This window comes from Lactuca serriola, chromosome 7 (genome assembly GCF_051521515.1).
Source record: "Lactuca serriola cultivar US96UC23 chromosome 7, Lser_US96UC23_V15, whole genome shotgun sequence".
NCBI classification, from domain to species: domain Eukaryota; kingdom Viridiplantae; phylum Streptophyta; class Magnoliopsida; order Asterales; family Asteraceae; genus Lactuca; species Lactuca serriola.
The window spans coordinates 129,393,592-129,412,722 of NC_136414.1; the positions used below are offsets into that span (position 1 = coordinate 129,393,592).

Consider the following 19,131-nt stretch of genomic DNA (forward strand, 5'->3'; position numbering starts at 1 on the left):
ACATAGTCATGATTTTTAATTAATTATTGTTTTGAAGCAACAGGAACATACAAACATGTATACAATAGTTGATTAAATATTATATTATATATATATATATATATATATATATATATATATATATATATATATATATATATATATATATATATATATATCACCTTCCATAACATATGATCGATAACATGAATCTAATCTAATTTACATTAAAATGTCAGCCACAACATACAATGATGCTCTTAAAAGAATACTTAAACCAAGAAAATATAAAAAATAGTATATAACAAACTTACAAATTAAAAACTTCAACATAATAACTGTTGGATTAGATGTCTAAGCCCATAACTATTATTGGTATGTACTTGACCCGAGAGTAGCATGATCCATTTGGGTTGCATATCATCAGGGCAATTTGTTAGGATAGACTTTTGAGAGAAGATGTTGGATATGATTTATTAATATATATATATATATATATATATATATATATATATATATATATATATATATATATATAAGTTATAATATATTAATATGAAATCATGTGTTTTAATTAGTATTGATCACGAATTAATTTGGAATTAATTTAGTGATCAAAAGATACTAATTAAATCTATGGGGACTAATTATGTTAATTAGTTATATTTATATGTGTTGGGCTTATGATCCATGTTGGACCAAGTTTATGTATGGATTTGGGCCACATGAACCATGGATCATTAAACCCATGGGTATGGATTTGGGTTATGGGTTATACCCATGACTCTTGGATTCCTCAGACATATAAATAGATGCTTCTAGCCCAAAATTCGTGACTTACTCTAGTCTTAGAGTTCATGGAGTTTTTGGTGCATGGAGATTCTCTCTCAAGTTCATTCTTTGTCCATGATGTTTTGTGATTCCACTTGAGGCTTCCACACTATTGGGGCTAAGCTCTTAAGGCTAGATACATCAAGACTTCAAGTTCCAGAATAAGGTATGTTATCTTAACTGGATTCTTTTGTTGTATATGACAATTGTATGCTAGTTATATGGAATACCTTGTAAAGTTCATATTTGAATGTATAATAGAGAAAACATAGATCCAAGGTATTTCGGGTTGCATGTACACCTTAGGAGTGTTAGAATGCTCAAAACCCAACAATGGTATCAGAGCCTAAGCTTGTTTTCAATTATACTTGATGCAAATTGTTGAAAAATGCTGAAAAAAATCGATTTTATGTTGTTCTGGACAGTGGACTCGCCGAGTCCATGCACAAATTCATCCAACTCGTTGAGTTGGTTCATGCACTCGACGAGTAGCACCCCCAGACAGCATATCTTCGAGTTTTAAGGCTGAAATTGGTCTAGAATCATTACCTTAAACTGTTTTGGACTTAAAAAACCGGTTTTTGATGTGGTAATGATCATTCTAATCCAATTCAAAAGATAATTGACAAAAGTTTCATGTTTTGTATTAGTTTAATGATTAGGCTAATTAAATGAATATTGTTTGATTTGAATTGTCTTGTTCATATGAGTTTAATCAAGATTATGAATATTGCTAGACATGTTTGTGATAGTTGTTTTCAATCCAAATTAATCTAAAAGTTATTCATAATATGTGTTTTTGTAACTTGTCCTCAAGTTATATGAAAAGTCTCATTAAAAAAATTATTAAAACCATAGGTTACAAAATGAAGAGTCTTTTTGTCATAAATAGTTTTATGAACTCCATAACTTGTCCTCAAGTTATGGATGTTCAAGAGTCTCTTCATTAAAGTTTTTTTAAAACCTTAATTAAACTCATAAGTTATGAATATCTAAGAGTTTTGGAATTTGCAAAGTTACCTCCCCATGTATACTTTAATTCCAAATCAAACCCAAAAATTTTAATAGTTTAAAATTCAACCCTTATACTATTATAATATTAAAAGTTAATGATTTTATATATATATATATATATATATATATATATACATACATGTATATATATATATATATACATATATATATATATATATATATATGTATGTATAAGAGTAAAGTCAATCTTACCATTAGTAGGCCTCATTCACGAAGCCAATCTATAAGGGGGTATAAGGTTACTGCCTGTAAAATTGCAGTTTAATGGGTGTCCACTCTCACCCACCGCTTCCTTGACTGGTGGAGGGTCGTTAGCCGAACGGGTAGGAAAAGACTATAATTCTCCCTTCATTAAAAGTATAATGATAAATACTAAGTAACTAAACACTTATAAATTCCCAATCTTAGTTACTTAGGTAAATGTGAAATGGTGCTAACCCATGAAATTACACTTTGCACCTTTGTTAAGTCGTTAGTAGAGCGTGTGTGGTTAACCGACACACTAACATGGGACTGACAATGTGTGGCAAAGGGTGACTTAAGTTTTATCATAGATCGGTGGAGCACGTGTGGTTAACCGGCACATTGATTGGGTGATAAAATTAAGGGTACCAAGTCAATTTGTGTGGTTATTCACACCTTGTTTGTGATCCTCGGCATCCCAGTCATAAACTTGAGAGGGCACAATTGAGATTTAAACATGCCATTGAAAGTTCAATGAATCTCAAAAGATCTAGAAGTTTCAAATCCAATTAAAACTTAATCATTTGTTTTGTTTTTCATGGTGGAAATTGGTAAATCGTCATTTACCTACCTTCAAATATTTTGTAGCTTGGATTACGACATCCCTCTTCCAAGTTGTAAAATAGTTTGCTGGGTCCTAGCCTTAATATTTCATATTGGGTGTTATGTTAAGGACTTAAATCAACTAAAGTTGAATTTCTCCCATTATAGATGTCTAGTTAAGACAACTATGGTCTTCCCAAATCCTTAGGAACCAGCTATCCTATTGAAGATGATATCACACATGGCAATCAAGGTGAAATATTAATCCCTTTGTTATGCATTAATGGGACTGGAAATCATACTTCACTTCCTCCACCTCCTCTAATAATTCTCCCTGGCCCACAAGTTCAAGATCACTCAATCCCTATTTGGCATGCAAAGTCTATATGTTCTTACATCTTCGAGATTAAGTCACATATTGGCAAGCCGAGAGAGTTGGGTGTCAAAGTCTTAAGGAAGTTGACTGTTGACTGGGTTCTTCAGTCACTTTCTAAGTCACATAGTGGGTTCTTTTAAGGACTACTATGTAACAGACTATGACATGACCCTTAATGATCTTACATATTTGCTCGATGCTACTGAATTAGCAATGATTTGGAGCAATGGTAAAGAAAATTTGATTGGAAGATCTACTTCCCATGCTTCCATGGACATTGGTAATGGTAACATTGAAAGTGCAGAAAAGCTTTCGGTCATGGTCAAGTCATTTGACCTAATGGTAAAGAGAAAGGCTAAGTCTGAGATAGCCTCCTGTACCATTCCAAAGAGTCCATATGTTTCTATTGCCAAGAGAAGGGAAATTGGTTGCAAAGCCGCTCAATTTATCTGAAAAATCATAAGGATGGTAAAGTCAAAAAGTTTGACTCTACTTCAGGTAAAATCCATTATCTAACTCTATGAAGTCTCTTTTGGAGATTCTTAATACATGATGTAATGTAATTACATTTTGATGTTTTGGAAGAATCAAAGGGATAAAGGGATATGCTGATTCTAATCGCGAAGATGGATTTCAATTGCATGGTTCGATGATTAGAATTTTGAGTTGCTGCTTGAGAGTTATGATATATTGCTTAGGAATAGATAACAACATGTTTTCATATGTATTCGCATTGTAAGGATAAGTTTTGTCCGCAAGTTTTAAAATAAAAGAAGAAGGTTTGATTTTATTTATTTTATGTATCCTTACAATGGCATTTGTAAAAAATTGTCGTTTATATGATTTCATCGAAAGCAATATTAGAAAATAGATTTGACTCTTTCATTTGTGGTAGTGTCATAACTTACCAAATAAGGAAAGATTCTCATAGCCCAAGTTTCAGTTGGATAGAAACTTGGAATCATGCAACTTGTATTGTATGATGAATGAGAATTTTCATCTTTTGTAAATTAAGACTAATTTCTTGTTCACATGTACATGTGAGTCAAGAGAAGGATAAGGGGACCAGGTACACTTGGTTGTGTGCTGGTCAAGTCCACTACAAGGAATGATAAGATTATTCGTCATGATTTACTAAGGTTTAGTAAATATGGTTATGCTTACAAGTTTAAGTGTAATTCTGAAACATTGGAAAAGTTTCAATGTATGGTAGGACGGATAAGAAGAATCAAATAAGGCAAAAGTTTCTCCTATCTGAAGAGATGGGAGAGTACTTGAGTATCTTGTTTTATGATTATCTTAGTGATAATGGAACCATATCACAATTGATCCTCTAAGAAATCCTTAGTACATTTGTTTAGCTAAGGAGAGGAATCGTGAAGTGTGGAAATGGTCAAATCAAAAGACAAATCATACTTCGTTCCAAAACAAGTCTTAGAGTCATACTCTAAGATTATAACTTGAGTGACATAATTTTAAAGAAAGGTTTATAACACTTATCAAATGTAGAGTAACATGTTTCTTACTCTTGTACATTTGAGATTGGTAAGTTGTGATGTTTTGGATAAGACAAAAAGCAGCTAAGACCAATTGGAAGAAATGTTTATCTTGATAAGAATCCACTCTAACTCTTGAATATTTGTTTTGTCGAGGAATGGTTCTTGACAAGAGAATCTTATATGTCAAGAGGTCAGTGGGAGCCTTAAAAGATCTTAAGATAGTTTCAAGGACTAATCAAAAGTATTGTTAATCACTAGCCCATGACTTGAGGTTTGTAACCTATCTTGTTGGCATATTCTTATTTCCGTGTCTATTCCAGTTAAAATTTGACTACGCTTGTGATTCTATGAGTTATCAATTGTTTGCATAACAACCTGGAAGCAATGGTAGGCACTTGTGCTGCCGGGTGGCAAGAAAATGAGATTGGCCAAGTTCAGTCCATATGAGTTTGGATTTGTCACTAACCTTGTCTTATGATTATGGTTATGACAAATTCACATGGATAGGAACACTTACACCATAAAAAAAACTAAGTGTCATAAGGTTTCTCTCCGATTCATGAAAATGATGGCGAGGAAACTCTTTCACTAAGTAGATTTTAAGTAGATATCAATTGTGATATTTGCATTCTCAAAGTCATTAGTGGAGTGTGTGTGGTTAACCGGCACACTAGCATGGACTTGTGAGAATGGCAGAAGGTCTAAACATTATGATTAAGGCATCCCTCTTCATAATTGTTTAGACAAACATGTGAGCTATCTAAGGAAAGATATATGATTTTGATAAAGTATTATCAAAGCATCTCGTATCAGAAATCTGAACTTTGGTAAGAAAGTCAATGAAGTATTGATTTCAAGAAGTCCAGTTGATTTCTAGATACATGTCAGAGCTAGTGGGAGCATAAGTGTTATGATAATAATCATCATGTTAGTGGGAGCATGATTATTATGTTAAGTGTTGCAAGTTAGCAATGTTAATTATAGAAAACAAAAGTTTCAATTCGGGTTTGAAAAGTTGTTTTGCTATAATTAAGGAGAGGATTTTATACTTCATTCCAATTCTACAAGCTTAGATTGAGATTTTAATCAGCTTTAGTCAAGGATATATATGAATGTTATGTTGGAATGGTTCAACATAAGGAAATTCTATATATGTGGCATTCTCAAATTTCGATTATGATTATGGTATCCCTCTTCATAGTTCGAATTGTGAGAACATGGAAAATAATTTTTTTTTAGCATGAATCGTGTCCCATATGCTTTGGGTATAGGATCGATTACATTCATTCTAAATTTTCCAAATGCTTAGGGCATTAAGAGGGAAAAAGAAATAGAACCGGATATAACTAAAATGATTAAGCAATTATTGAGGACAATTTGAGGTTTACCAAAGATTGGTTGCTCGTGAACAATTGGAAGTACAATGTAAACTTTGGAAAGGACCATATTGACATATTCTGAAAAAGGCAACTCTTGTTTAGAACTGATAGTCACAATGGTAATATGGAATTGTTTCCATAGGTGGAAGTTATTCTCTGAATCTATGTAAGATTAGAAAACTTAATGCAAAGAAGGATGTTCAAAGGAATGTACTTTGAATATGAGACTTCGTTTCCATGGAAGTAATCTCCATTGGAATACTTTGTAATGTCTGTTGCCAAGTCTTTGTGACTTTTGTGCATAGTCATTAGAAGAGAATCATTGCATATAAGTTTAGAATCTAACATATTACAGTAAATAACAAGAGTTTGGTATTCTTACATTCACAAAAGAGATTGGGATTGTGAATTGAGCATCATTAGATTCGTGTTCAATTGATCTATTTCACAAAAGAAAGGACCATAGGTTAACATAGTATGCATGCTTGGTGCATGGCATGACTATTGTTTCAATTCAAGTATTAAGTTGATAAATCGAAACAATGAATAATGAGTAATCAATATGGTGCTTAGATAGAAGGGTTTTTATTTACACTCAAGAGTTTGGGGCCATATAGGATTAAGTATTATTCTTGTGTTTCACTTTGCATGTTTTGACTTCCAGGATAACTAGGTCGTTCTTCCTGATTGACCAAGTTCTTCAAACCATCCACAGTCGGTCATATGTTGGGAGTAGATGTGAATCAAGACTGTCATGAACCTGGCTTGTAAGATTTATCTAAGGTGCATTAGACATAGCAATGGTTGCTACAACATTCATGAGTGCTCATAAGTTCTAAGTATCGGATTAAACCCACGCTCATTTGAATCACTTCATGGGTTTTATCATGAGTGAATCATGAGACGATAATATCTTATATTCTTCAAACCTAGAGATATGAGTTGTTGACTATGAGTTGGCTATACATTGATTGTACGAAAACGCATTAGTAACTTGATGTTATAAAACGTGCCTTTGTGTATGATTCAACAAGTAGTTAGTACAAGCATATGAGTCGAAGTTTATCCATTCCTTTTACCTCATAAGGACAAAAGTGATATCTGTGGGCCCCTCGATGATTTAGTGATGACACCCGTAAGTGCTTGGCCAAGCCTGGACTGATTTGATTTGTTCAATTAGTCAGTTGTCATAAATCGAAAATCAGGAAACAACAAATGGACTGAGAGAATGATTATAATCCATGTCTCAGTCCATATGATATCTAGAATGGAGGAATATATGATCACTTACCTAATGGACGCGTTATTTGATTTGTTCAGAGTTCGACAGCGGCTTTAAGAGCTACGATTGCTAGTCAGTTTATGAAGTCTTACTTGCAATAATAGTTTTAGACTTATCCAAGTGGGAGACTGTTGGATTAGATGTCTAAGCTCATAACTATTATTGGTATGTACTTGACCCAAGAGTAGCATGGTCCATTTGGGTTGCATATCATCAGGGCAATTTTTTAGGATGAACTTTTGAGAGAAGATGTTGGATATGATTTATTAATATATTATAAGTTATAATATATTAATATGAAATCATGTGTTTTAATTAGTATTGATCAAGAATTAATTTGGAATTAATTTAGTGATCAAAATAGACTAATTAAATCTATGGGGACTAATTATGTTAATTAGTTATATTTATATGTGTTGGGCTTATGATCCATGTTGGACCAAGTTTATGTATGGATACATAAAGACTTGGGCCACATGAACCATGAATCATTAAACCCATGGGTATGGATTTGGGTTATGGGTTATACCCATGACTCTTGGATTCCTCACACATATAAATAGATGCTTCTAGCCCAAAATTCGTGACTTACTCTAGTCTTAGAGTTCATGGAGTTTTTGGTGCATGGATATTCTCTCTCAAGTTCTTTCTTTGTCCATGATGTGTTGTGATTCCACTTGAGGCTTCCACACTATTGGGGCTAAGCTCTTAAGGCTAGATACATCAAGACTTCAAGCTCCACAATAAGGTATGTTATCCTAACTAGATTCTTGTGTTGTATATGACAATTGTATGCTAGTTATAGGTAATACCTTGGAAAGTTCATATTTGCATGTATAATAGAGAAAACATATATTCAATGTATTTAGGGTTGCATGTACACCTTAGGAGTGTTAGAATGCTCAAAACTCAACAATAACATGGCTCGAAAAATAGTTCAAAGCCTTCAAACCAGCACAAAAAGCTTTAAACTTGTTTTCTTTATTAATTTTGTATGTGATTTGTATTTATGTGTGTACCTAAAGTGATTGACATTTTTATTGTAGAGTATTCATTAATTGTTTATTAAATGTATTATATAAGTTATAAAACTTTTGAATTGTTAATCGTTATTAAGAGACTTTTGAGTGTTATTCATTAAAATAAGAAGTTTCAAATGTATGAGGGTGTTTGCAAATTTTTGTGGGGGTTTGAAGTGGATGAAGTTTAAGAAAAAACATCTCAGTATAATATAATATGATGATATGATGATATGATATGATATAGATATAGATATATAGCTATATAGATATAGATATAGATATAAATATAGATATAGATATAAATAAGAATTTTTTCTTGAACCATATGTATTTGAAACCACTAAATCTTTAAATTTCAACATAATATTTTAAATTTATTTATTTAAATATTTTATTAAATGTAAAACATTATCGTATTAATATTAGATTTTTTGAATTATCAATATAATAATTAGCTTGTTAGTTTAAATACGATGTTAAATTCAAAAGCTTAATAAACATATAAAATAATTTTGAAAAATATTCTAAGACTATTTTTTTAAATAGTTAAAAAGAATTATATAGTTTTAAACTATGTTATAACTCGGTTCATAAAATAAAATAACGTATAAAGTATTTCATGATGACATATCGTGTTAAATGCAGGAAACATAAAAATATTTTTATTTATTGGTTTATTATAACATCTCACTTTTATCTTTCATATTAAAACAATGTAATTTAAAAAAAAATGTTATAATTGAGTACATTTCCACAAATCAAAATAGCAACGCGTTATATTTCTCAGTTAACGTCAAAACATTTTCGTTACTTACATATGACAACAATTTTCGTTACACATGTACATGACACACCACAACTGCACATATACACACAAATGCACTTAATATAATATAATTACATTACTACTACACTATATGTGAGTTATAACCCCTTAACCAGAAATCGTATGCCCTTTATAACTGATGTCCTCTTTCTGCTTTCGTTTGAACTCCTTTTAGTGTTTATGTATACATTATTCAATCGAAGCTATGATATGGGAATTTTATTTTATTTGCCTATAAAAACCATATATGTTGTCACTCAAGAATGTTATGTACAGTCCATCTACCTGTAACTTAAAACTCTATATCCGAACAAAAAAAACAACATAAAGAAACTCTTACCGTATTAAAAAATGTGATGGAGAAATAAAACAGTTGCAAATTATATAAAGTATTACAAGTAAAATTGATATATTTAAGTATATAATCCAAACTTGTATTACATCATGAATTTAACCTGTTATAAAATTTTCAAAATGGTTAAGTTTAAAACTCTTCAAAATGGTAACTTTGTTAAAACTTCAAATGTCAAAAATTAACCATTTTGACTTTATCCCCATGCACCCAAAACAAAAACTTTTTCAAATTTAGCATTTATGCTTAGATTCCAACATAAGTTACATACAAATCCAAAAAAAAAATAAATAAATAAATAAATAAACTTATCAATTTACTTTTGGAATCCACAAATGTTTATCACATGAGTGAAACAGAGTATTTTACCGACAAGTAAGGGGTCGTTTGATTTGCACTTACCCAGTCTGGTCAGAGCTGACTGCTGACCCGGTCAGTAGTCAGACTGTTTGATGGGCCTCTATTGTGGCTGACTCGGTAAGTAATCAATGACCAAGGAGCTGACTCGGTCCAAAAAAAAAGAGGCTGACCAAGATTTTTCTTCTCCTGCGCCCTAACACAAATCGTCGCTATTCTTCCTTTTCCTTCAACATTCAGCGCAACGCAGCAACAGCTCCATCGATTCAGCGCAACGCAGCAACAGCTCCATCGACGATTCCCTCCGGCTTCCGGCGAACCTCCTGCGCCGACGAAGTGATAGCTCCGGCGCCGATTGCAGGTACGCTTTTTCGTGCTTTTTTTTTCTGAAATCACAAAGCCCCTTCAATGTTTGCTGACAAATCGACGATTACCTCCAGCTTCCGGCGAACCTCCTGTCCGGCGAAGTAACAGCCCGGTGAGGAGATCGACTGTAGGTACGCTAGTTCGTGCCTTTTTTTTTTTTTTTTTTTCTGAAATCACAAAAGTTGCTGTCAAATTGATGATTTCATTCTGAAATTAGTGTTTGAAATTACTTCTTTCATTATTTTTGGATTCAATTAGAACAAAGGGTTGGCATAGGTGTATGTGTATTACCAATGTTTGCTGTCAAATTAGTGTTTGCTGTCAAATTGTTTATGAAATCTCATTTTATCTATATGAAGGAATGAATTGCTTGTGTATGAAATGTGTATGAACTAATGTGTGAAATCACAGCCCCTTATATAGTTGTTAAATCGAATGAATTGTTTACTGTGTGTGTATATGATATGTTTATGTGCATATGTGTGTAAGAACAAAATGTTCAAGAGAATGATTAGAATTTGTTACATAGGTGTATGTGTATTACCAAACTGATATATGAGATCTTGTCTTCAAGTTATGTACTGTGTATATGATATCTCCCAAGTATTGTCTTCAAGTTGTATTAACTTTAGGTTAAACAAAAAAATATATATTTTATCTTATTGACATCAAGCAAATAGTGTTTGTAAAAATGTGTGTTATGTGGATGATTAGATTTTTTTTTTTTTACAATAGATATGGCAGACAAAAGAATTAGGGTTAGTTGGAAGTCGGAATTGGTGGACAAAACTTTTTTAGAAGCATGTATACAAGAATTAACAAGAAATGGCCGGGAGGGTAGCGGACTAAAAGCAAGCTCATGGGCTGTGGTCGCGGAGAAATTGAAAACAGATCATAATTTTATTGTCGACAAAAAACAAATGAAAAACCGATATGACTATTTAAAAGCAAAATATGCAGTGTGGTTAAAACTTAAAAACAAAACAGGAAATATTTATAATCCCGTTACGAATTCTTTTAACATGACTAATGAAGAATGGGAAGCGGAAGCGAAGGTACATATATACATATTTTTTAAAGTATATTATTTTTTTACTACTTTAATAATATTTATTAAATTTGTTAAACAGTTGAACAAGTACGTAGATAAGCTGAGAAATGCACCCCTCCCTTGCCCTGAACTTTGTACCCAACTATTTGATGGGGCGACCTCGACCGGTGTTCACAGTTGGGGGCCATCTTCGACATTACCTCATCCCAATGAAACCTTCAGTACACATGATTTTGAGGATACAGAGATGGATGAGCCAGCACCTCATGCAGATACCCCAAGCTCAACAGTACCTCAACCTACTAGTGAGGAATCATCTGGGCGGACAAAAAACAAGGGGGGAAAACGAAATGGTCCTAAAGAAACCACACTTGATGATGAGTTGAAAGAAGTTGGAAAAGAGATTATCAAGGCTGCACAAGCATTCACCGAAGCAAATAATCTTGACAAGGAGATGGATGCTTGTATGGCGAAGTTGACAAGCTTGGAGTGGGGAGAATATGATCCGAAATACACCACTGCTCTTATGTTATTTGCTGAAAGTGCTGGTAATAGGAAAATTTGGTTGCGTCTTAACTTGTCAACTTGTGAGTCGTGGGTAACAAATGCAGGAAAAAAGTTTGGATTAGTTGGTTGACTTTAGTATTTACATGTTATGTTTGACTTTAGTATGTTATGGTTCATTGTTAGACATTAGTATTCTATGGTTTAGTTATGTTATGGATTGTTTTTCTTAGGTGCGGTTATGTTATATGAATTTATATGTTATGGAATGTTATGTTTTTCGTATTTACATGTTACGATTTGTTATGTTATGGATTGTTATGTTATTGATTGTTATGTTATGGATTGTTATGTTATTGATTGTTATGTTATTGATTAAAATGTAATTTGTATTTGACATCTAACAGGACACATGGATAAAGAAGGTGACTTTTTATATTTTCTTATATTCTCGTGGTATTGGTTGATGTTGGTCCGACAAAGGCAAAGAATAATTAAAAGAATAAGAGCTAGCGAACAGGTAGCAAAGGGATATGTGTATACGCAAGATTTGATACACGGATGTCCTATACAATGTTACGATATGATACGTCTTTCACAAGATGCATTTGTACTATTATGCAATCACTTTACACAAAGAAATTGGTTGCAATCTAGTAGGACGATAAGCGTTGAAGAGAAGATGGCTATGTTTTTACATGTTATAGGACATAATGAACGTTTTCGAGCCGTTAAAGAAAGATTTCATCACTCCACACAAACGATTCATCAATGTTTTCATGAGGTCTTACGTGCAATGATGTGTTTTGCACGAGAAATTATAGTACCAACCTCGTCTAATTCAACAACAAATACCTCAGAACGACATAGACGGCTAATGCAAATATTTCCCGGAGCAATAGGTGCACTAGATGGAACACTTGTACATGCAGTTGTGCCTGTTGATCAACAAACTCGTTATAGGGGAAGAGGAAAAGGTGAATGTTATCAAAATGTAATTGGAATTTGTAATTTTGATATGATATTCACCTTTGTATGGGCTGGATGGGAGGGCATAGCACATGATTCTAAAGTTTTGAAAGAAGTTGCATTTAACCCAACTTCCGGATTTCCATTCCCTCCACCAGGTTTGTAAATTTACTATACGTTTTATTATCTATATTATTTATATGATAAATTTGTCATGCATCTACAGATAAATATTACATTTGTGATGCCACATACACCAACACCCGTGGATTTATGGCTCCCTACCGCAATACTAGGTATTGGTTAGCCGATTTTCGAAGAAACAGGGCTTTGACTAAGGAAGAAATGTTCAATCATGCTCATGCACAACTTAGAAATTACATTGAACGTGCTTATGGTGTATTGAAGGCGAGATTTCCAATTTTAAAACAAATGGCTCCTTATCCTTTTCCAGTGCAAAGAGACATAGTCATTTCTTGTGTTGCGGTCCATAATTTTATAAGGAAATACGATATTGAAGATGAATTATTTACGAATTTTGAACAAAACACTATGGTTAGTCATAATGTGGGTGGTGGAGGAAATGAGGGTCAAAACATAGAAGGCATAGAATGGGGTTCAGAAGCCGTTAACTATATGACTAATTTGCGTGATCAGATTGCTAATCAGTTATTTTCAAATGGTTCACGTTAAATGGTGTACTTTTTTTATTATGTATGACAATTTGTATTTGGATTTTGTATTACACTTTGTATTTGGATTTTAATTGATGTATGTTTAATTTGGATTTTATATGATAATTTGTGGTTTTATAATTTTTTTATCCAGCACAAGAGACAACATAAGGGTAATATGGTCATTTTTTCATTCAGCACAACCATTCAGATAAATAATCAAACAACATAAACTCAGTCAGATATGGACTCAGTCAGCATTTCTAACCCAGTCAGCTTCTAACCCAATCAGCTTTAACCCAGTCAGCAACTATCAAACGACCCCTAAGATTATTGTAGTAGCCTTATAAAACATGTTGTCCCATTTCAATGTGGTTTCCATGATTATCAATAAATGCACCAACTATTCCATCGAATCATCGATGAAGGTCTTTGACTCGTATATAGTCACCTTTAGATTAAAGAGGTTCAAATCTGGTGAGAATAAGAAGAAAAGTGAGAAAAGTATAAATAAGTAAGGAAGGGAAGTTTCAAAACCTCATGATGTTAATCCAAAAACTCTACTGCCTATTATGTAAGCATCTTCAATCGAACTCAACTCCACCTTAAAGTTTTGAGTTATTGGCTTATTGCCCATGCTTTGAACATATGCATCCTGATCCAATAAGATCACATGAATGAGTTAATATTCAATAAAAATAAAAATGACAATCAACACAATAATTAAGCATTATTATAATCGAATTGTATCAAATCCAATTTATGATAGAAAAAACGCATGTACCTCTTGTCATTACCACTTTATTTTTTTTTTTCACATTTTAAGAAATATTATTAGAAATAGGGAATATTTATGCATTTTTTTGTTGATTAAGATGTGATATATATATATATATATATATATATATATATATATATATATATATATATATATATATATATGGGAAAAGTGAATATACCCTTAAGGGTATATAAGGATAGGTACCCTAACCCACCATAATACATCGTTTTGTTAGATATATTTATTATAATGTTCTTAAACTTCAACCCTAACTTGATTTACTTTCATGATTTTCGAAATTTCACTATTATCTTCCTCTTACATCACATCTTTATGTCGGACACCTCTAGGCTTTATATATTATAGTTAAAAATTAAAATTATGTAAGAGGAAGATAAATATAAAATTTATATAAATCTTGGAATTAAATCAAGTTAGAAGTTGAATTAGAATAACATTGGACAATTACAATGTTTATATATGATACAAAACGAAGTAATATTGTGAGTTTGGGTACCTAAGCTTATATACCCTTAAGGGTATATTTACTTTTCCCTATATATATCTTTACTATATTATTAAGCATATTGGATATTTCTTGAAAATTTTAAGAGGTACAACAAATAATGCATCAAATACCATCATAAAATGCATCCAGACAACACAGAATAATTTAAATGGTAACTCGTATATTACCCACCAATCTTGGACCTAATCACCCATTATATCGCTCCTACTACACTTACTTTCCTCTTTGTCGACACAAATATTAAAATTTTCCCCTTTATACATGGTTGCACCCATGCTTTGCATTCGCCGCCATCCAGGCCGCCCTTCTTTTCACCCTTCTCGGAAACCTTATTCCTTCCGCCCCCTTTTGCCTTCAACTTCCCACAAAGGCGCTAACTACTATTTCTAATAATGTATTCCAGATTTTTGACCATGAAATAGGAAACATCTAGTGAAGAAGAATAATCAATCAGATTTTATAGTGTATTTTGGTGTGTATTTTTTGTTCTTACATTCTTTTTCAATTTTCTAATCCATTTTTTTGATATTCAGGCACGATCCAAATCACACAATGAAGAAATCGATTATGGAGACTTAGCAAATGGAGAAGATGATAATCAAGGTTATGATGGTTGTATCTGCTTACTGTATGTGGTATCCCCTAACAACCACCTCCATCTATCGGTTTTAGTTATAAGAAGTAGTTTCATTGTCTAAAGGATATTCGTTTGTTCTTCTATTTCTATTTTGTTCAGATGGCATTTGTTTGAAGGGTGCACTATAAAAAGGTATTTCACTGATAGATCTATTTTTGAAGGATGAAGTAATGGTCAGAAGTTTTTGTTGAATCAATTTTCTAAGCTTCTTGACGAATATGATGTTTGATGTTTCCATTTAGGGGATTTTGATTATGTTGGAGTTCAGGCCTTTTTTTAGGGTTTTTGTTGGTTGACCAGATGTTGTGAGCAAATTTGGGAATCACACAATCATCTTCGTTTTCTCCTCCAGGTAATAGACCTACCTACCCCATCTATTTGTGATTTTTTTGTTTGTACGCATCATAGTTCAGAATCCCTTCTCTTTATTATGTGAATTATATAAGTTTTTACATATCATACAACAATTATTCACAAGGAAATAAACATGGCGTAATTAAATTTACAGGGTAGAAGGGATCGATTAAGAAATATGGGGTCCACACCCACTATCTAGACCGCATACAATACACCATCGTAAGGAGTTTCAAGGAGATATCAGCAGCATGTCACTTCAGACAAAAAAAGACAGAAACGTTAGGCCTAATTTGGAATTTACATTCCATTGAAGCTATAGATCCACCATATATGACAGGAAGGATATAGTTCAGTTTTGCAAACTTTTAAATCTTTGTTTGATGCTATTTCTTTGGTAAGGCTTATGATTACTTTCATTTGCATATGTACCTGCACAATAACATATAGCATATATTAGAAAAAATTCTCATCCATTATCACATATATGGTGATAATTTTAATTTAATTTAGATGGATAGATGATGAGATTTGCACTAACAAGTGTGGCTGTATTTATCAACCTTGAAACATTTTCATGGTTGAATATCATGATCCATTAAGCTAGAACCACTAAGTTATCGGTTCTAAAGAAAACCAGTAGATGGACGTGTTTTATAAAAAAACATAATTTAGTGTTATTTTCTAATAAAGTATGTTTGGTCTATGCTTCAACGAGTTTCAATGGAAGGGATGAGTTGATGAAGCTCCTAAACGAGTCTTGGAGGTGCATTTAGTAGAAGATATTGATAGATCGAAGGCATTAATCTTTTAGTGTATTATTCTTTGGGATGATAACTTCAATGTGAGTTTTAAATATGTACTGTATAAGCTTAAAAGTATCAATTGTAATCATTTTTTGGTTTTTTTATCTCAATATATATAATAAAGGTATTTCGGTCTTTAAATGACTAAATATATTGTGTTTACTATTATATTCAGGTGGCATAATCATGGGATTTACCTAATGTTCTGCAGAACAGATCTTTCTAATCAAAGATATTTTCTCATTTAATTTGTTTGTTTGGCCTCTTGATAATTAGTTTCGGGCATTGTTTTTGACTCGGTGTTAGCAACTAAGGATTTTATCAACTCGTAGCAAACTCATGATGGAATTTTTGGTCAACATATGCTCATTGAAATGGAGAGTGATCATATTGCTAATTACTAAAGAGAAGGGGATTGAAGCTTCATTAAACTCTTCTCTTGGCCATATGTTGCACCTATTAAGAGGAGAGGACTGATAACATTCCTAAACATTGTTTTTCTTCATTAATCGTTGAATCCAATCAAATGTATACAGTTCAATTTTTGTTACACATTGCTCATATTGACAGCTTTTTGAAGTTGTAAATTGGAATTATTGAAAAGAATGACCATGACAACAATTTAAACAAAATGGTGCTTATAATATGCGACTAATATTTCAAACTGATAGGTTTAATTTTGTTGTGCAATTTAATTAACATCAAATTTTGTATTATTTGGTTAATTCATTAAAAAAAGTGTTTTTATTTTACTATTTCAGTTTCGTTTATGTGGATAAACGTTTTCATACAAATTGAAAATACGAATTATTGTTATAAATTGACTTAAAGTAATGATTATGAAATCTAATCATTAAGGAACAAAGTAATTAGACATATAATTTACATGTAATTTCACATTAAAACAAATTATCATAAATCTTAAAAGACCTCTTTAAGTAAAAAATTGTGGTTACCTGTAAAGTATGTATTTTAAATATCAACTTAAAAGCGATATAATAAAAAACGGTCACCAAACAGAAACTACTACTTATAAGATTTGATTGATTTAATAACTTCATCTTTACAATAAATAGATTTAATTTAGATTTTATAATTTTGCGGACAATATTATCCACCAAAATTGAGACAATTGATGAAATTAATGATTATTAGATCAACCAATTCGATAAAAGAATTTACAATAGTTTTGATGAAACAGAATATAATGAAAATAACTTCTACCTGTGGAGTTCTTGAACTCAGCCATTGTTAGTGGTTTACCCCTCACTACCTTGGCGACAATATAACTAATCAATGAAGGACACTACTCACTGGAAAAAGATTCACCATTTGATTTCGTAAGTCTTATGTTGTAATTTTTAACCTATATATATATATATATATATATATATATATATATATATATATATATATATATATATATATATATATATATATATATATATATATATATATGAATGTATTAGTTATTTTATCTCCTACACATATGGTAACGTGAGCTTCAAAATTGAAAAAAAAAAGTTTGAGTCTTCCTTTTGTTCAATATAGATTGTAAACAAAAACACTCGGAAAATGAGAGTTACAGACCACAAAAAAGCAACTCTACATAGACCGGAAATAAGAATATAGGTAGAATATTACAAACTCATAGCTCATCAAACCAACCACTGTTTCATAACGAGTTAAGAGGTTCCGGTTATTTGGAGTTAATATTACGAGTGATTAATTGCAAGTTGCAACGAATTTGCACATAAATGAGTTTATCAACATTTGAGGATTCTAAGAACCAAAAAATTATCAATATTTTGTTTATATGTAGTAAACTATTTACATAAAATAACTAATCCTCTACAAACTAATTTTTGCATAAAATATTCGCACCCGACGCTTGGTGCGGGTAAACAGCTAGTATATATATATATATATATATATATATATATATATATATATATATATATATATATATATATATATATATATAGGCTCACGTAGAACTCAAAAAATGGTAGGAACTGTGGGGACAATTTTTAGATTTAAGATTGAAAAAATAAATGGTCAGGATTTGATTTTATTTATCGTCAATTTTGCAAGATGATATGATATTTTCGTAATTAATTGCGAGATTTTGATAATTTTTAGGAAATGTTAATTGTTTTGAGGGTACAAGTGGCAAAAGTAAAAGAATTAAAAGAAAAAAAGAAATTTTTTTTTTGGCCATGTAGCATCTCCAATTAACACGTGCCCCCACCTAGCATGACAAGTGTCTAACCCTTATTAACTGGTGATTTTTTTTCCACCCGCTTAGTTTATCGGCTATAACTTTTTTTTTTGAAAAAAAGAAATCTGGAAAAAAAAAGTTCTTAAAATTTAATTCTCTACAAAATGAGCACAAGAATGAAAATTTGAAAAAAAAAATTATTTTTTTTTCTACTCTTTATATTTATAAAAAAAACTCAGAAATAAATTCTACAAAAATTATAAAAAATTTAAGAAATGCTTCTACTCACTATTCTAATGACTTCGTAAAAATATTTTTTTAAAAAAAAAAAAATAAAGTGTTTTAGATACCAAACTTGATTTTAAAAGATTAAAAGTTTTAAAAAAAATATTGAACATAATATGCTCCAAATAGAGATGATTCAAAATATTTATGTTTTAAAAAATATTATAATTCAATATGTTTATGATCCTTAACTTGTTATGCTCTAAAAATAGTTTAATTCAAATATTTAA

At 31.5% G+C, this 19,131-nt stretch overlaps 1 protein-coding gene across 1 annotated transcript; it reads left to right on the plus strand.

Annotated features, from left to right (window-relative positions):
* The first annotated feature begins 11,038 nt into the window (after window positions 1-11,038).
* LOC145063160 (uncharacterized) lies at window positions 11,039-11,878 on the plus strand. Its single transcript, XM_079010749.1, has 2 exons — window positions 11,039-11,145; window positions 11,221-11,878. The coding sequence occupies exons 1-2, from the start codon at window positions 11,113-11,115 to the stop codon at window positions 11,776-11,778; spliced, it is 591 nt and encodes a 196-aa protein (XP_078866875.1). The 5' UTR covers window positions 11,039-11,112; the 3' UTR covers window positions 11,779-11,878.
* Window positions 11,879-19,131: the final 7,253 nt, after the last annotated feature.